Source organism: Dasypus novemcinctus, chromosome 15 (assembly GCF_030445035.2).
Source record: "Dasypus novemcinctus isolate mDasNov1 chromosome 15, mDasNov1.1.hap2, whole genome shotgun sequence".
NCBI lineage: Eukaryota > Metazoa > Chordata > Mammalia > Cingulata > Dasypodidae > Dasypus > Dasypus novemcinctus.
In genome coordinates, this window is record NC_080687.1 from 88867290 (window position 1) to 88885678 (window position 18389).

Consider the following 18389-nt stretch of genomic DNA (forward strand, 5'->3'; position numbering starts at 1 on the left):
GCAGACAGCTAAACCGTTTGCAAGTTGGATTACAGAGAAAATAGACCTGCACAGCAGGAATCAGAAAAAGATACTTCTGGTCCTGCAAGCCACAGAGCACCAGTTCTATAGCCATTCTAGTGCCATCATTTATTATTTAGTGCCTAGTGTGCACTAGTAGGAGGGGGATCAAGACACTTAAGACACAGAACCTGTTCCTAAGTGATTTGCAAGCGACTTGGGGAAATAAGGTGAGCATGTATGTATCCCCATAGGACAGGTGTGAGAGAGTCTACATTAAAGTCCCAGAATTTAGAGGTAGCTCAATTGCTGAAGGGTGGGCTAGCTAGAGAGCGCTCCAGTGTGGGTGGAGCATGAGCTAAATGAGCAAGGGTTAACTGTCTTTTGTCCTTTGTAATGTTACATGAACCTTCCCCAAAGTCGCTACATTCTCTTGTTGTTGTCCTCTTTATACATACTTGTATCATAGCTTTTAAATATTTTATCACACTTATTTATTCACTCAACAAATAGATACTGAGTACCTGCCATATGCCAGGTACTGCTCTAAGGATTGAGATAACATCAGGGATAAAAATCCCTGTCCTTGTGAAATTTATATTTTAGTGAGGGAGGAAGACAATGAATTAGAAACAAACAAAATAAATAAATTATGTTGGATGTTAGAAAAGTATATTGAAAAAATTGAGCAGGACAGGGGCAGGGGGAAGGTTGCAATTTTAAACAGGAGGGCCAGGATAGACTCCACTGATAATGTGACATTTGAGCAAAGTTGAGAAGGAGATCAAGGAGTAAGTCATACAGATATCTAAGAGAAAAGCAAAGGCTAAAAGGTAGGAGAATGCTTACATAGCCTGGTTAAGGTAAGGAAAGAGAATACGAGTAGCTCGCGGGAAATAAAAAAGGAGGACAAAAAGAGCTATGGAAACAGAGATCAGGCCGAAGAGCTAAGGGGGGCCCAGCTCCTAGGGATTCTGTATTCCATTGTCAGGAGGACTTCAGCTTTGACTCTGGGTGAAACAGGAAGCCTGGAGAGGGGAAGAACACAGAAGTGACCTGACCTGACACAGGTTTTACAACGGACTGCTGACTGGGGAGCAAAATGGAGGCAGGGGTCCAGTTAGGATGCTCTTACAAAAACCAGACATGACATGCTGGTGGCTGGGACCACCCGGGTGGCTTTTAAAGGTCATATCCATTTAATTTCTGTCAATGCTGACTGGACCCTGAACTTCATAACGTCACAAACTGGGCTTTATTCAGCTTTGTATTGCCAGTTCCCAGCATGGGATAGCAGTCATAAGCTTTTGATAGTTGTTGAGAGAGGAAGAGAGGCGGCGGACTTGGCCCAGTGGTTAGGGTGTCTGTCTACCACATGGGAGGTCCGCAGTTCAAAGCCCGGACCTCCTCCACCCGTGTGGAGCTGGCCCATGCGCAGTGCTGATGCGCGCAAGGAGTGCCGTGCCACCCAGGGGTGTCCCCCGCATAGGGGAGCCCCACGCGCAAGGAGTGCACCCGTGAGGAGAGATGCCCAGCGCAAAAGAGAGTGCAGCCTGCCCAGGAATGGCGCCACCCACACTTCCCGTGCCGCTGACGATAACAGAAGTGGACAAAGAAACAAGATGCAGCAAAATAGACACAAAGAACAGACAATGGGGGGGGGGGGATTAAATAAATAAATCTTTAAAAAAAAAAAAAAAGAAAGAGGAAGAGGGGGAAGAAGAGAGATAGGAAAAGAGGGAGAATGAGCTAGAGGAAAAAAAGATGGGGGGTATGTGGCTCAAGCAGTTGGGCACCCACTTCCCACATGGGAGGTCCTGGGTATGCTTCCCAGTGCTTCCTAAAGAAGACAAGCAAGAGAGCGAGCTGATGTGAAGGGCCAGAACGGCAAACTGATGCAACAAGAAGACACAGTGAGATTATGCAACAAGGAGACTCAACAAGGAAACACAATGAGAGACACAAGTCTCAAGCAATTGGCTCAAGAAATTGGGTGCCTCTCTCCCACATGGGAGGTCCTGGGTTTGGTTCCTAGTGCCACCTAAAAGGAAAATGAGTAGACATAGAGAACACAAAATGAACAGACACAGTAAGCACAAACAACAAGGAGGGGGAGAATAAATTAATCTTTAAAAAAGGGGGGAGGAGGAATCAAAAAAAGGAAAGAATAAAGTTATTAGACTAGCAATAAAAAGTAGTAAAACTCTGGAAAATCTAACAACATCTGAAAACAGAAGAAATAGCCTTATAGAACTCATGACTTTGCTTCAACAACAACTTGCCAAAGCTAAGGGATACCTGAATATCTGACCTTCTCCCCTTTTTTTTTTGAGGTACTGGGCAGGGGATTGAACCTGGGACCTTGTAAGTGGGAAGCTGGCACTCAACCACTGAGCCACATTGGCTCTTGCTGGCCTCATTCTGATACAACCATGTCTTACACAACAAAAGCACTATCCACAACTCAAGGGCAAGACAAAAGAATTTTCCTTCTCTTACTTTAAGAAGTTTGTCATAACGTTCAGCAGACATCAAGAAACGTCCATCTTCAAGTTGCATCTCCCGGTTTTCCAGCAAATTGTTCAAAACAGGCAGAACATTCCTCTCTGCCTTCTCCAAACCTTCCAAGATGAGCGTTCTGCCTTCTGTGGCTGCACGAACTGCACACTATTCAAGCAACATAAAAGCAAAATGGGAATATCAATGATAGCAAAACATTCCCCAATTTTAGTTACAATGCAAATGAAACTTGAAGTTCTTATAATAGGGACTGGGAATGAGGAAAGCTGGGTTCCAGATCTTAGTTCTGCCTACATAATGTTAGGCAAGTTATTTTACATGATTGGGCCTATTTCCTTATTTGTTAAGTGAAAAGACTGGAATACATCATCTTTAAGCTTCCTTTCAGCTATAACATTTTAGATTATATACCTGATGAACAAGAAAAATAACAACTATCTTTGAATGGGTAACAAAATGAAACAAGGAAACAGATTCCTTGACTAGAAAAGAAAACTGAAAGTAAGAATCTGCTCTACTTATTCCACAAATTTCTTGGGAGAATTAAATAAGCAAGATGAGAGTGCTTGCAGACTGTAAGGTTTATAAACAAAACCCATCAAAATCAATTTGAGTTTGGTACAATGTTTGATGCTGACAACATAACAGTTACCAAAACAGAAAAACAGTAAGGTTTCACATTGGCCTAGAGCAGACTAAATATGACCATATTTATAAGTCTTCCAAATAAAATTTTTAAAAACTAGTAATGGAGAAAAATGGGAAATTAAGTAGGCCCCCAAATGCTAATAGAAAAAAATAATGCAAAAAAAACTCTAAATATGTGAAAAATATCTATATTTAATTGATAGGTCTTGAACAAAATAGAAAAAAAGCTACTTTTCAGTCAAAATCCTTGAAATTTGCAAAAAAATAAAACCTCAATGACTTTTCTGTTGTATTCAACATGAGGTGAAGGATTAATGCTGCTAAATTTGTGTTTTGGCTTCCTCCTACAATTCATTTTCTTTGGCCTTCCTGGCACTGCATTCTCTTAGAGAAACTGTTTCTCCTCTTCTTCCTAATCCCTAATTCTCAGAATTACATCCTAACACACAGCTCTTCTTATTCTGTTAAGGTCTTCCCTGAGTAACCTTATTCAGTCACATAGTTCCAACCACCCCCTTCATGCTAATGATTGACCAAACTTTGTTCAGAATCATATAGTCCCATCAAGTAGATGTCCCCAACGTGACTACATAAGCCCATCAGGCCCCCCACATACAACACTAAACACAATATATCTCCCACCCAAACCTTCTCCTCCTCTCTTCCACTTTCTGGTTAAGATGGAAGGTCTATGCACCCGTGCTGTAACCCTGATTCCTATCTCATCTCCTATATTCAATTCATCACCATGGCCTGCTGATTTAGCCTCCTTAATAATTCTTGAATTTAGCCCTTTCTACCACTCCCAGACCTCAGGTCCTCCTTAGCTCCCAACTTGATCGTATGATCTCATTTCTTACCCCCAAGCTCTACCCAACCTCCAGCGTGATCTAATGAAACTACAAATCTGACCATGTCATTCTTCTTTAAAGTACAGCTGCGATATAAAGAATTAAGTCCATGCTCCTTAATTTTCCATTTAAACCTATCACAAAATGGCATCAACCTACTTCTCCAACACTGTCTTCTGAAATGTCTGTCTCATATGTGGTATTTTTGCAAAAATGGTTATGAGTTTCCCTCAACATGTGCAAACACCACACTGTTTTGTTAGAAAATCTGCATCTTTGTTTATACTAACTCATTCGTTTAAAATGTAATTTTCCCTACAATAATTAACACAAAAAAGATCTGACCATTTGAAAGGGGGAAGACTATTTTTTAAGACAATATCTACAGAAATTTCCAGGATAGAAAATCATTGGCTTCCCAAGGGTGGAACTAAAAAAAGAACTGCTTGATCAAGCTTGCATATGATCTCCTTTCAATAAAGTATTGAACTGTACACTGTATTGTGGAGTTCATTTATTGCAGATATCAATGTACTACTGTAAAAAGATAAACTTTCATGAAAGCCACATTAGACCCAAATGGATCATTCCATGTGAAAATAAGATTCATGAGTAATCCTTCAAATCTATCATTAGTGCATGTATTTTTTTAAACAAATCAATTTTATTGATACATACTAATAAAGCATACAATTTATCCAAAATGTACAATCAATAGTATTTGGTATAATCAAATAGTTGTACATTCATCACTTCAATCATGATTAAAGCATTTTCATTATTTCAATAATATTAATAAACAAAAAACAGACAAATAAACAAAAGAATTCCTTACCTCTCAAACTCTGTTTCCCCTGCTATGCAGTGCTGCTATTTCTGGCTATTCTTGCACAATTATTTATTTGTTTATTAAGCAGTTTTTTGGAGATATACTCACATACCTATGATCTATCCCAAGTATATAATTTTTTAGCTGTTAATAAGCCCTTTATTGAAAAATTATAAAGTAAATAAAAAAGAGATTGAAAGAAATTACAAATTTTAAATGACAGTGCAAGGCCAGGTTAGATTTAATATAATCAATTATAATAAATAGTATAGCAACAAACATTTATTAATGTAAATAATTCAAACATAATAGAATTAATGTAAAAGAATTCTAATTTTTATATTACAGCTCTAACTATTGGGCATAATTATCTTTACGAATGACATAAATTGTTGGTTTAGGTATTTAATTTCCATTTAGGCCATAATTCTTTCTAGATAGTCCAATTCTTATTTGGGAATTCTTCACATCTTACTGGAATGAATGATAGCTGATAACGATTTGACAATTCTTAATTTTATTTTTTTAAGTATATTTTTATTTCTTTTTAAGAGCTACATAGATCACACAAAGTCTTAATTTCATGAGGCAGAAAAACTCAAAATCTTGTTCAACAACAGTCATATTACATATATATTTTTTTTCTTTTATCAAACTGGCCATCCTGTTGCAGCTTTATTTTTTACGAATTCATCTATAGAAGTGATTAGTTGCTGGGGGGAAAAAAAAAGACTCATTTCTTCTAGATATGGCAAGGAAAAAGCAATAGAAATGGTTTCTGGGACAGAAATTAAAAACTGAAAATACAAATTACTTACAAAAATTCATGTATCAGCTAAGATCCCAATTAAGCTTTCTGTTAGAAATCTATTTACTCTGAGAAGCACAGCTCACAATAAAAAGAAATTCTCATAAACTATGACAAGATTATTAAAAAGCTAAAAATTTTAATCAACCTCTCTTAAAAGACAAACTAAATATTGCATTTAACTTTTCAAAACTTCAGAGGGATGAAAACACATGTTCTCTAAGAAAAATCTGCAAATATGCAGATCAAAATTGAGTGGTGTCCCAACTGTGGGCCAAGGAAGACAAAATCTTCACAACATAGGAAAAACATTGCAGATCTACTTTTAGTCACATCAGATATACTTTGGTCTGTTATGAATTAATTATAGTATTGTATCATTGCGAATTGCATGGTTTGGATAACTTTACTATAGTTATATAAGACGTTAACCTCAGGAAAAGCTGAGCAAAAGGTATACAGAAACTTTACTATTTTTGCGACTTTTATGTAAAATTAAAAGTATTCAAAATAAAAAGTTAAATTCAAGAATACACTATTATGCCATAAAAAATAAATCAGTAGTTGACAAAAATTAATCTACATCTCCTGTATATGAGAGCTCAATAATTAATTTCTTTGCAAAATACCCAAATAAAAGCCAAAGTCAAAAATTATCCTGAAAGGTGTTTCCCAGAACAAGCAAGCCCCAGAAAGGAATTGAAGGATGGAAGAAAAATGAGTTTATAGCCAGAAAATGGAAAGGTTGTTTTACATGAGAGAAAAGAGAAAATGCATGGTCAAAATGGAGAACATTGTGAGAAGTTTAACTTTCAGAGTCTGGGTTGACTTAGGAGTTTCTCATATTTAAAAAAAAAAAAAAAAGCTTATGGTGCATAGTAAAAAAAATAAATAAAACCTCAGTCAACAAAACTGATCTGTACCAAAACATGGCTATGTTGAATTTGGAGAGGTTTCTACATAACTCAACAAGCAATCAATGGAAAATATTATTTGTGAAGATAGCTTTAGCCAGATGTTTTAATTCAGGTGTCCTCCACTTAGCCAGAACTAGACTTATACCTAGTCAAGTCTTTTTTCATATAAACACATAGCTCCCAAATTAAAGTAATAAGTTCTTATATTTTTCTTATAAAAAGGCATAATTAAGTCCAAACTAAGTCTATTAGCTCAAAGTTTACATACAATTTTTCCAAATATAGTTACCTGATAAGAATAACCAGGATAATATTTGACTTGCTATCTATTGACTTAGGTTAAAAGTTTAGTTCTACCATTTCAAGCTGAATAAGTACCCCTCAATGTAAAGTTGGGTAAAATAATTTGTACCTCAGAAGGCTGTCGTGAGTATCAAATTAAAAGAAGTAATCTCTAAAGCATGATAAGAGCTTAACTAGTCAAAGAAAGTTAGGAAGCAAGTCCCAGGCAGACTGACTTTTGAAAAAACAAAGAAACCCTTGGGAGGAAGTGGATGATTTTTCCAGCAACAGGCCTACCCACTATTCCTTGAGCCATTTTTCAGAAAGCAAACTGAGCACTTAACCCAGACTAAAGCCTTCCAAACAACACTCTGTTTTCTTAGAGGTTAGACATGTGGGGCATTTATCACTATTGATTTCTGTCCTCATTGATCACTTCATAGATATCTTATCTCTTGGGGTAAAGAATAAAAATCTTAGTTTCTTTGGCGCATCAATTGTTTCAGATATCCTATCAATACATTTAATATTTGGTTGGCAGGAAAAAGACTACATTTAAATAAAGCTTCTAAAACAAATGCAGGGACCAGGTGTGGCTAAAGCGGTTGAGTGCCTGCTTTCCACAAACGAGGTCCTGGGTTCAATCTCAACCCCAGAATCTTAAAAAAAAAAAAAAAAATTAAACAGCATAAATGGAAGAACCTGATAATATTGGTTGTATGCCCTACCAATTGCCCACTCAATACAGAGACCAGTCTATCTCTAACATCACGAAGAAAAACACACTATGAAATAGCAACTCCTCCAGCTGTATTTCAAAAATTATATACTCCCTTTTCTGTACCCCTCTGCTGGCTCCTTGTCACATCATTTGAGCATGCTCAAGACTGTATCCTCATGATTGATGGTGCCCACACTGCCCGCTACCAGTTCCCTCTTCCTCTTCAGTTTTTGTTTCCTCCTCCTACTCTTCACAATCGTTTTTTTCTTGAAAGGGTTATCTAAATCATTTTGTTCTTCCTCACCTCCCACCCACTTCCCAACTGTTCTAGCCATAGTCATCAAAGACTTCCTTTTAGCTAGATCCAAGGGACATTTTTCAGTACCTATATTTCTTGACATTTCAGTAGTATCTGAAATGTTAAAACTTCACATTAAACCACTCCATCCATAAATTCTGTGGTTTTTCCTTTTATCTTACTTGGTGCTTATTTTCAGTTTCTGTGACAGGTCCTTTTTAATCTGCTCACCATTTAAATACTAGTAATTTATAGGTTTCATCTTCATCCCTCTCTTCTCTATCTCAGCCACATCCATCTAAGGGATTTGGTAAATTCTTTTTCTCCTGTGCCATAAATTATTACCTTAGTGCCCATGACTTTGAAAACCATATTTAATTTCCCATTGAACACCTCTTTTTAGATGTTCCACATTTATCTTAAACGTAACATGTCCAAAACTGAACTGATACCCTCCATCTCAACCTTGTACTTGCTCCTCATCTCCCACTGGTTATTATCAGTGAATAGTATAAAAATTCACCTACTTTACCCTAATCATAAATCTGATCAAGCTTGATTCAGCTTTCTCCCTCATTCCCAAATACAACCAAGAAGAAACTAAAAGTCCTTGATTATAGCTTTTTTACTGTTCCTATAATCCAGTGGCACCAGGGCGAAGAATTCAGGTTCTGGAGTCGGCTAGCCAGAGTAACAGTCCTAAGTCACAAATATGATGACATCATTTCCCTGCTGAAAATCTATCAGTGAGTTCCCGACCACCACAGAATAAACTTCAAACCAGTAAGGGTGGCCTACAGTCTCATCAACTGGCACCATGTTGGACCCTATATCTCAGACTTACGCATATTCCTCTATAAGAAATACCTCCTCTTCTTTGCTTGGCCAACTTCTACTCAATCTCAGGATGCAGCTGAACTGTGATATCCTCCAAGATGACCTTTAAAACTCTGGGGACTTGGTTTGGCATCTCCACTAGTGTTCCCTTAGCACCATGTACTCAATCCTATTATGACATTCATCAAGAATATTTATGTTTACTTGTTACCACCTCCATTAAAAGGTAAACTTCTTGTCAATGGTTGTGTGACTGTGTGCTAGGTGTGTCAAAGAATATGACAGTGACTATGTCTTGTAGATATGCATCAGTAATGCCTACAACAGTTATTACCAAATAGAGGAAGTTCAATAAAGATTTGTGGAAGATAGGAAGGAAAAAAGATAAGCAGACAGTGAACAGTAAATGTCTAATGAATCTGAATCAGATGATAGGTGAAAAATGGAAGAAATAAAATAAATAAATATTCTGCAAAGTTCAGTAAAAAAAGGCCACCAAATGAGGCAATCAGTAGGTTATTAGTAATCTCAGAGAATGTAGTTTTACTAAACATAGAAATGCAATGTGGGCCTGTTTTTTAAAAAATGAAAATAAAAAAACACACAATACATTTCTACAAACACAAGAGACTCAATCCAACTTAGAATATACATAACCCTGTAGCAGTGCAATGCCTTAAAGTCTATGTAGAACTACAATCACATTTCCCTAAATTAATTTTTCAATTCTCAGATCAGTGAATGCTATGGAACTGAGCAGCAATGAAACGAGCCATTTGTCTAAATTTATGAAGAAATAGAGATAGCTAATAGGAAAGATTTTATTCGTCTCTTAAATCAACATAACCCATTATTGTATGACGATTCCTGTGACTTAACTATAATATTAACTCTGACACTTCCTTTTTGCTAAGTTGTCAAGATACAAACTCTAGTTTAAGCTTTTTTTGTTTTACTTTAAAAAATTACCAAAGTCTTTTCTTTCTCCTATCATATATTAATGTAATAAAAATCAGTCCAGTTTCTGACAGTGGCTTCTAAATGTGTCTAACTTTCCCTTATAATTCATGAGAGGCACGGACCAGTCAGCTCTGCCAGGGGCCCGACGGCGCAGGGTGGGAGCAGGCACTGCTCCTCCTTGGGCACGCGGAAGAGGCAGCACGGGCCTGGGGTCCAGGGCAGTGCTGCGCCGGTGCGTGGTGCGGGGGCTGCATGATGGCCGAGACGGAAGCGGCGCAGATGGAGCGAGAGGCTGGGGGTGGCCTGGAGATCTTTCTCCTGGGCTCCTGACCAGCTGATTCATCAGCTTCCTGGAATTTCCTACTGGACACAGGACAGGAATTCAAGATGCTGCAGGATGTGGCTACGAATGAATCACAAAAGGATGCTGGGCACCAGGTCTACACTCCATGGAATCTGCAAGGGAAAGATGCTAGAGAAGGAGGCAGATTTGGTCTCACTGGGCAGTACCTTGGACTGAACCCAGGACCTTCTATGTGTGAGGCAGTTGCTCAACCACTGACCTGCATCAGCTCTGCTGGATTTACTTTAAGAATATACTCTTCTGGGGAAGATACAGCTTCAAAGCATCACATCCCCCTTCAGTTTTTTATTTCCAAGAGAACAATAGGACACAATAAAAAGCCCTTTAGATCACAATCTTTATGTAATACATTTTGACAGTCACACACAATCCACTCCCCTCTTCACCTTGTTATACCTCTCCCAGTTTTTGTGTTTTTTTAAAAGCTTTAGATTACATAAATGTTATATAAAAGTATATGCCCTACTTGCAGTGTTTCTTAGCTAAGAGATAAGTGAAAGATAATAGAAGTGGGCTGCCAATATGGTTTCTCCTTTCAACACCCTCTCCCTGCCACTCTGATATGTCAAAACTAGATCTTTACAGGGACAGTCCCACTTCCTTTGTAAAAATTCCCTCTCCCCAAGCCCCTAGATCTCTTCACTCTAATCAAAAGATCACTGAATAAGAACCAGCAAGATGGTGGTGGAGTAAGGAGCTCCTAGATTCAGCTCCTGCTACAGGGCAGTTAGCAAACACCCAGGGCTCTCTGGACCTGGCTGAAGCGCCTGTTTGGGGGCTCCAGGAGGCCAGAAGAGTGTCCTGCAACATCCTTAGGGGAGTGGAAGGCGGAGACGGCCCGTCTGCAGAGAAGACTCGTAAGTAGAGGCTCCACGCCCCGGAAGTCGGTGCCCATTCTCCACTAGAGGCACAAGCCGCCTCGGGAGCTGTTCCGCGGTTGGAATTGGAAGCTAGTTACTTCCCCAAAATGGGGGAGAAAGAGACGGCTGCGCACTAACTTCAGCTACGATGAGGAAATTCAGCAGGCTACAGTATGATCCTGAGAAAAGCTAAGGTTTGAGCCTGTCCAAGTCAGAAAGAGGCCGGGAGCCACCATATTAACTCCACTCCTGGCACGAGGGGAAGCGGGGCAGACTGAGGATCCCAGTGCTGGTGGGGACCGGCTTCTTCCCATCCAGGTCAGATGGCAGGTCTAGCCTAGGCCGCAGTGCCACCTCCAGCAGGGAGGGAGCTGCGGGGACCTGCACCAGCCTCTCCGGGAAATTACCGGCCAAGCCGTGGAGGCTGGTGATTATCCTACACTGGCGCCACAAGCCGCCCCAGGAGCTGTTCTGTGGCTGGAATTGGAAGCTCCATTTCCCAGAAACGGGAGGTAGAGACGGTTCGCTGCCGATTTTGGCTACTGATTGGTAGACTCCGCTGGCTCAGAGATAACCCTGCGAACGGCTGGGGCGAGTATCCACCCAAGTCAGAAAGAGGCCGATAGCTGCCATTCTGACTCCATCCCCAGCCTGAGGGGAAGCCGGGGTGACTGAGAGTCTCAATGTCCGCAGGAACCAGTTTCTTTCACGCAGATCAGCCTGCAGCCCTAGCCTAGGCTTCAGTCCCACCTCTGGCAGGGAGGAGGCTGAGGAGCCCTGCACCAGCCTATACAGATAACTGCAGATAACTTTGCTGGCATAGACTGAAAATCACAAATCTACCAGGGCAACTGCAGCCATCTTGGACCTGCACTGCATAGATTGCTGCCCACACCTGCAGCTCCATCCCCGCCCCAGGCAGGGAAGAAAGGAGCATGAAGCTTCATCAGTCTCTCTGGGCAACTACAGTCTAGGCCTACACTTGGATTATTTCACATACCTGTGATTCTGTCCCTACCCCTGGCAAGGGAGAAAGTTGAGAGAAGCTTCATTGGTCCCTCGTGCAATGAGGGCACCTTCAGTCTCCACAGCTTACAGCACCAACTATATGCTTGGCTCCTACTGCGCAACCAGCAAGGGAGAAATGATAGGAAGACCTAAACTAAAGAGAAAAATTACACCCAAAAAAAAATACTCTAGTAAGCCGGATGCGAAGACACCAACAAAAAATTACAATCCACACCAAGAAATAGGAAGCTATGGCCCAGTTAAGAAACAAGATAAGTCTCCAGATGACTTAAAGCAGTTGAGACAACTAATGACAGATGTTCACAAAATCTCCTTAATAAATTCAATGAGATGGCTAAAGAGATTAAGGATATTAAGAAGACACTGGATGAGCACAAAGAAGAATCTGAAAGCATACATAGAAAAACAGTAGAACTTATGGGAATGAAAAGTACAATCAATGAAATTTAAAAAAACATTGGAATCACATAATAGCAGATTTGAGGAGGTAGAAGGAAGGATTGGTGGGCTTGAAGAAATGGCCTCTTAAAGTGAACATACAAAAGAAGAGATGAAGAATGGAACTAAATGACAGCAAAAGGTGTGTAAACATACATGTCATGGGGATCCAGAAGGAGAAGAGAAGGGAAAAGGGGCAGCAGGAATATTTGAAGAAGTAATGGTAGAAAATTTCCCACCCCTATTGAAGGACATAGATACTCATGTCCAATAAGCACAGTGTACTCCCATCTGAAAAAATCCAAATAGACCAACTCCGAGACACATACTCATCAGAATGTCAAATGCCAAAGACAGAGAATTCTGAGAGCAGCAAGAGAAAAGCAATGTATAACATATAAGGGATATCTAATAAGATTAAGTGCTGATTTCTCACCAGAAACCATGGAGGCAAGAAGACAGTGGTCTGATATATTTAAGATACTACAAGAGAAAAACTTCCAGCCAAGAATCTTATATCCAGCAAGACTGTCTTTCAAAAATGAGGGTGAGATTAGAATACTCACAGATAAACAGAAACTGAGAGAATTTCTAAGCAAGAGACCAGAATTTCAGGAAATACTAAAGGGTGAGCCTGAAAAGAAAAGACAGGAGAGGGGGGCCTGGAAGAGAGTCTAGAAATGAAGATTATATCAGTAAAAGTAACTAAGTGTCAAAAGAGTGGTAAAAATAAAATATGACAGATAAAACTCAAATAGTCAGGAATAAACTTAACCAATGATGTAAAGCACTTGTATTGAGAAAACTGCACCTCAATGTTAAAACAATCAAAAAAGTCCTGCAATAACTGGAAGAATAGTCCATGCTCATGGATTGGAAGACTAAATAACATTAAGATGTCAATTCTATTCAAATTGATATACAGATTTAATGCAATCTCCATAAAAATTCCACTAGCATTAAAGAAAAAATGGAAAACATGATCATTAAATTTATTTGGAAGGGAAAGGAGTCCTGAATAGCCAGAAACATCATAAAAAGGAAAAGTGAACCCTCATCTCCAGACTTTAAATCATAGTACCTACCTATAGTGGTAAAAACAGCATGGTACTGGCCTAAAGACAGACACAATAGACCAATGGAACCAAATTTATGGTTCAGAAACAGACCCTCACAGGTATGGTCAAGTGATTTTTGACTAGCCTGTCAAACTCACACAGCTTGGGCAGAGCAATCCATTCAACAAATGATGCTGAAAGAATTGGATATCCATAGCCAAAAGAAGGGAAGAGGACCCCTATCTCCCACCTTATCCAAAAATTAACTCAAAATGGATCAAAAAACTAAAAATAAAAGCAAGAACTATAACAGTTCTAGAAGAAATTACTGGAAAATATCTTCAAGACCTGGTGGTAGGTGGTGGATTCTTAAAGGAGATAAGAGAAAGACTGAATGGACTACTGATGTTTAATGTATGTAGAAGTTTTAATTAGCTTTATTGTAAAAGTGTGGAAATGTATATAGTGGATGATAAAACACAGTGAGTAACAGCTAGCTTATAAATGGGGATGTGACTGAAAATGGTAGTCTTGTTATGTAAATGCTAACTGACAAAATGCTAGAGAATAATCTAGGAACTGGATAGCACAGTAAACCAAGAGATGGATGAGAATTGTGATTGATGGTACAGATGCAAGAGTGTCTTTTGTTAGCTAGAGCAAATGTATATCACTACCCCAGGATGTTGGTAATGTGGAACAGCATGGGAAAAATACAGCTGGAGTGACCTATAGACTGTGGTTAATAGTAAAAATATAATATTCTTGCATCTATGTGAAAGATACACTGTGTTGATACTGAGGCAGTATAGAAAATATGAGCCAAAGGTACACTATGGACATGGTAACAATCAGATGATATTACTTTTATCTGTAACAAATAACACACCACATCATGGTGTGTTGATGGAGGGGTGTTGTTTGGGTATTCTGTACATGTGCGTGATTGTTTTATAAGTTTACAACTTCTGTCATAAAAAATATATTTAATAAATAATAATACGGTGGGTTAGGAGAAAAACACACCAAATGTAAGATAAGGACTATGATTAGTAGTAAGATTTGACAATATTCTTTCATAATTTGTAACAAACATGTCATAACAGTGCAAGGTGTTGGTGGAGGGTTGATGTATGGGACCCCTGTATGATGTTATGCATGTTTGTTTTTTGCTTTTTATTTTTTTGTCTTTATTTATGCATGTTTACTTTGTAAGTTCACAACTTTTATTATACACTTGTTTATGTATGTTCATATATAAATGATATAAACATAATAATAATTTAATTGGTTAGGGGGAAAATACTTTGTTTAGTAGTAATATTTTGACAATGTTCTTTAATCATTAATTAAAAAGGTTTAACAACAATGCAAGTTATTGGTGGTAGGGTGAATTATGAGAGTCCTGTATGATGTTATATATGTTTGTTTTGTAAGTTCACAACTATTTTTATATACTATTGTTTATATGTTAATGTATGAGTGATATATTTTAATAAATTTTTTTTAATCATTAAAAAAAAGATCATTGAATATACTTTTAAGGAGTATGATGCTTTGGAAGATAGCTGTATATGGTTCTTTTATTGAAGATGGCATTCCCCTCATTTGTCATTCTTATCATTGTTTACAGTGGGTTTTGAGAAATGCCTTTACTGTCTTTCAGATAATACTCTATTTCTGAATTTTGAACAATATATCAAACAAATAAACAAAAGCACTATAGCAGAAGAAAAAAAAATTCATTAGAAACATTGCCAGGAAAATTCCATAAAAGAAGAGCAATAAGGGAGAACTTTAAGTAAAACAATAGATAGAAGGCAAATCAGTGAAATAGACTGAAAATGTACATTATAGTACATCTAGAAATTTAAATGTGTGAACCAGAAATCATGGGGAATGGGAGTAACACTAAGCCCTGCTTCATTGTTCATATTTTTTTGGTTATGATCACATGTATTGACTTTACATTGAAAACAGAGATGTTAATGAAAATAATTAAAGAATTTAATATATGAGAAAAGATGAATTTCAAATCAGTGGAAAAACAATAGATAGTTTTGCAGGAATTTGGAAAAGAAATCCAAATGGATTTTTACAATTAATATTAAAAATAATATCATGTAATTACTAGATGAAAATATAAGTGACTTTTTAATAATCTTCAAGTAGAGAAAATCTTCCTAAAAACTCTTAGTAATTACGTCAAAGGAAGATACCAATAAGGTCAATATGATTACATTCAAATATTTCCATGTGGCAAAACATCATAAAATTAAAGACAGATGAAAATTTGCAAGAACTGTTTGCAGCATATATAATAAAGGCTAAAAACATATCCTTAATGTAAAATGAATTTTTACAGATTAAGAAAATGTATAACACCTCTCTATAAAAATGCAAATGAGTACCATAATAAATTATATGCAACATCACAGGTTATGAGAGCTATAAAGTAAAACAATATAGTTTTAGACTTTCAAACAGGAAAAGATTAAACAAGAATGATAATACCCAGTGTTGGTAAGGTGAAGGGAAAACATGCTCTCACTCATGGTTGGTATGATTGTAAAATGGCACAACCATATAAAGAATAAGTTGACAAGATGTATCAAAAATTTAAATGGCTATGTCCATTAACACAGAAATTTTACTCAAAGGACTTATCTTAAAGAAATAATCAGATAAGTATGTAACGATGTATCACAGTCTTCAAAGCACTTTAAAGAAGTCAAATGCCAATATGTAGAGGACTGGCGAAATAAACCATGCTAAATCAGCTATGACAAATAATGAAACAGCTCTATCTTTACTTACCTGTAAAAAGATCGTCAATATAGCCAGGCCCTGAGCCTCAACAGACTTCAGCTCCTACACTCTGGTTTATTGGACTTACTCCACTCAGCTAACATGGAGTTGAAGAATGTCAACCACACCATGGAGCCTAGAGTGCCTACAACTGAAAGCAGGAGGATTGCATCCAGTATCCATGTGGAATCTAAGCCTCCTCTTGACACAGATGTGGAATGGACACAACCAAGCCAAGGTCCACAGGAAGGAGGAATACAGTAAGGATTAGAGTGGACTTAATGATATTCTATTCATGAACTATTGTGGTTAATAATCGAGAAAAAGTGGCCATGGTAGCTGCTGGGTGCGGGGAATAGAAGGAAGAGATGAGATGTGGAGGCATTCTCGGGACTTGGAGTTGTCCTGGGTGGTGCTCCAGGGACAATTGCCGGATGTTGTTTGTCCTCCCATGGCCCACTGGAATGAACGTGGGAAAGTGTAGGCTATGGTGTGGAACACGGGACATGGCGTGCAGCGATTCCCAGAGATGTACTCACCAGACACAATGGATGTGACATGATGATGGGGGAGAGTGTTACTGTGGGGGGAGTGGTGGGGTGGGGGGGTGGGGGTGAATGGGGACCTCATATTTTTTTTTAATGTAATATCTTTTAAAAAAATGAATAAATTGAGTAGAATTTGGAGGAAAAAAAATCACAATAAATTGATAGCAGTTGTCAAAAAAAAAAAAAAATATATATATATATATCCATTACTGAAAATGCTCTAACTCCCTCTCAAGGACTGAGTAGAAGAAAGAGAATAGAGCAATAGACTTTCTTATCTGCTTACTGTACTCCAAGTAAATGTGCTTCTGCTTTTGAGGTGAGTTGTAAAGAGTGTTTAATCCACAAACCCATAGGATGTTTTAGGGGAGGGCAATGTTCCTAGAACTGGGACATTATCTTCTTTCATCAGCTCTATTTATAATCTAGATTAAATCTGTGATGAAATAGACGTGAGGCCACTATAAATTCACATTGTTCAAGCTCACTTGAGCCTTCACTACTATTTAGAAATTTTCCTTCATTTCTTGTAAAAGTATTGCCAAGTCAAGCTTCAATGTCTCCTTCAATTCCTATCACATAACCTTGTATTTTACCATGATGATTAAAGTCACCAAAATACTGAGATTCCATGAGTTTCTTCCACTCCCTCATAGCCCATCTTCATCATTCTACTCTACTTTGATTTCTATCTTTAACAAAATGTCATTCCTATTACCCCGCCAAGACTAGCCCTTCTACTTTGGTATCCCCTCCTACCTCCTCCAAAATCTTCTACAATCTCTTATGTGCATTTTCAAATTTCTCTTCTTCTACACATGTTTTTATCTTAAGAAAGCCAACACTCCCTTTACAGTTCTTAATATTCTCCCTATCCTTTCTTGACCTTCAATCCTCATGAAAAAACAGTCCACATATGTACACCTCTAATAAACTTCCATCTAGCTTTCATCATCTTGATTTTACTGTGACTGCTCACTTGAACACTCCAACAATCAAACTGACAAAAACCAGGCTTTTTTCTTGATCTTCATGTTTCCCTTTTCTTCAACCCTCTTCTCTTGTGCTTTATCTTCTTGAGCTTTATTGTCTATGGATATTACTGTCCTGGTTTTCTCCTGCCTTTCCCTGGTTCTTTCTCTGCCTTCTTTCCTCTAAAAAAGCAGGCATTTCCCAAGGTCCTGTCCTTAACCTTTTTTCCTCATCTTGTTATTTCACCAGAAAAAAATCTAACCTCTCCCACAAATTCTCATTCATGATTCACAGAGTATTCATTACATGGCAAATGCTGCATTATATGCCGGAGCATTAAAACAACAATAACGATCATAGAAGAAGACGTTTTCATTTTCTTTATTTCATTATTCTCGAGGAACATACTGTAAGGGTTTACCCTTTCTCCTGAGGTCCACATACATTCTTTCAATAGACCTTTTCGGCACATGCCTAATTAAATCAAATCATGAAAGTAGGCCCTGTTCCTGATGTCTATTTCACTACTTGTCCCAGCCACCCATGATTAATTATGTCTTATTCCTCACTATATATTAATACAATATGAATGTGACCTCTAAAACATCTCATGCACCCATACCTGCTTTCCATTCCCACTG

At 38.0% G+C, this 18389-nt stretch overlaps 1 protein-coding gene across 1 annotated transcript in view; it reads right to left on the minus strand.

Annotated features, from left to right (window-relative positions):
• VWA8 (von Willebrand factor A domain containing 8) overlaps positions 1 to 18389 on the minus strand; it is a 429880-nt gene that overhangs the window by 346265 nt on the left and 65226 nt on the right. Inside the window, exon 5 of the mRNA XM_058276628.2 lies at positions 2500 to 2667. Coding sequence (XP_058132611.1) covers positions 2500 to 2667 — 168 coding nt within the window. The remainder of the gene's footprint in view (positions 1 to 2499; positions 2668 to 18389) is intronic.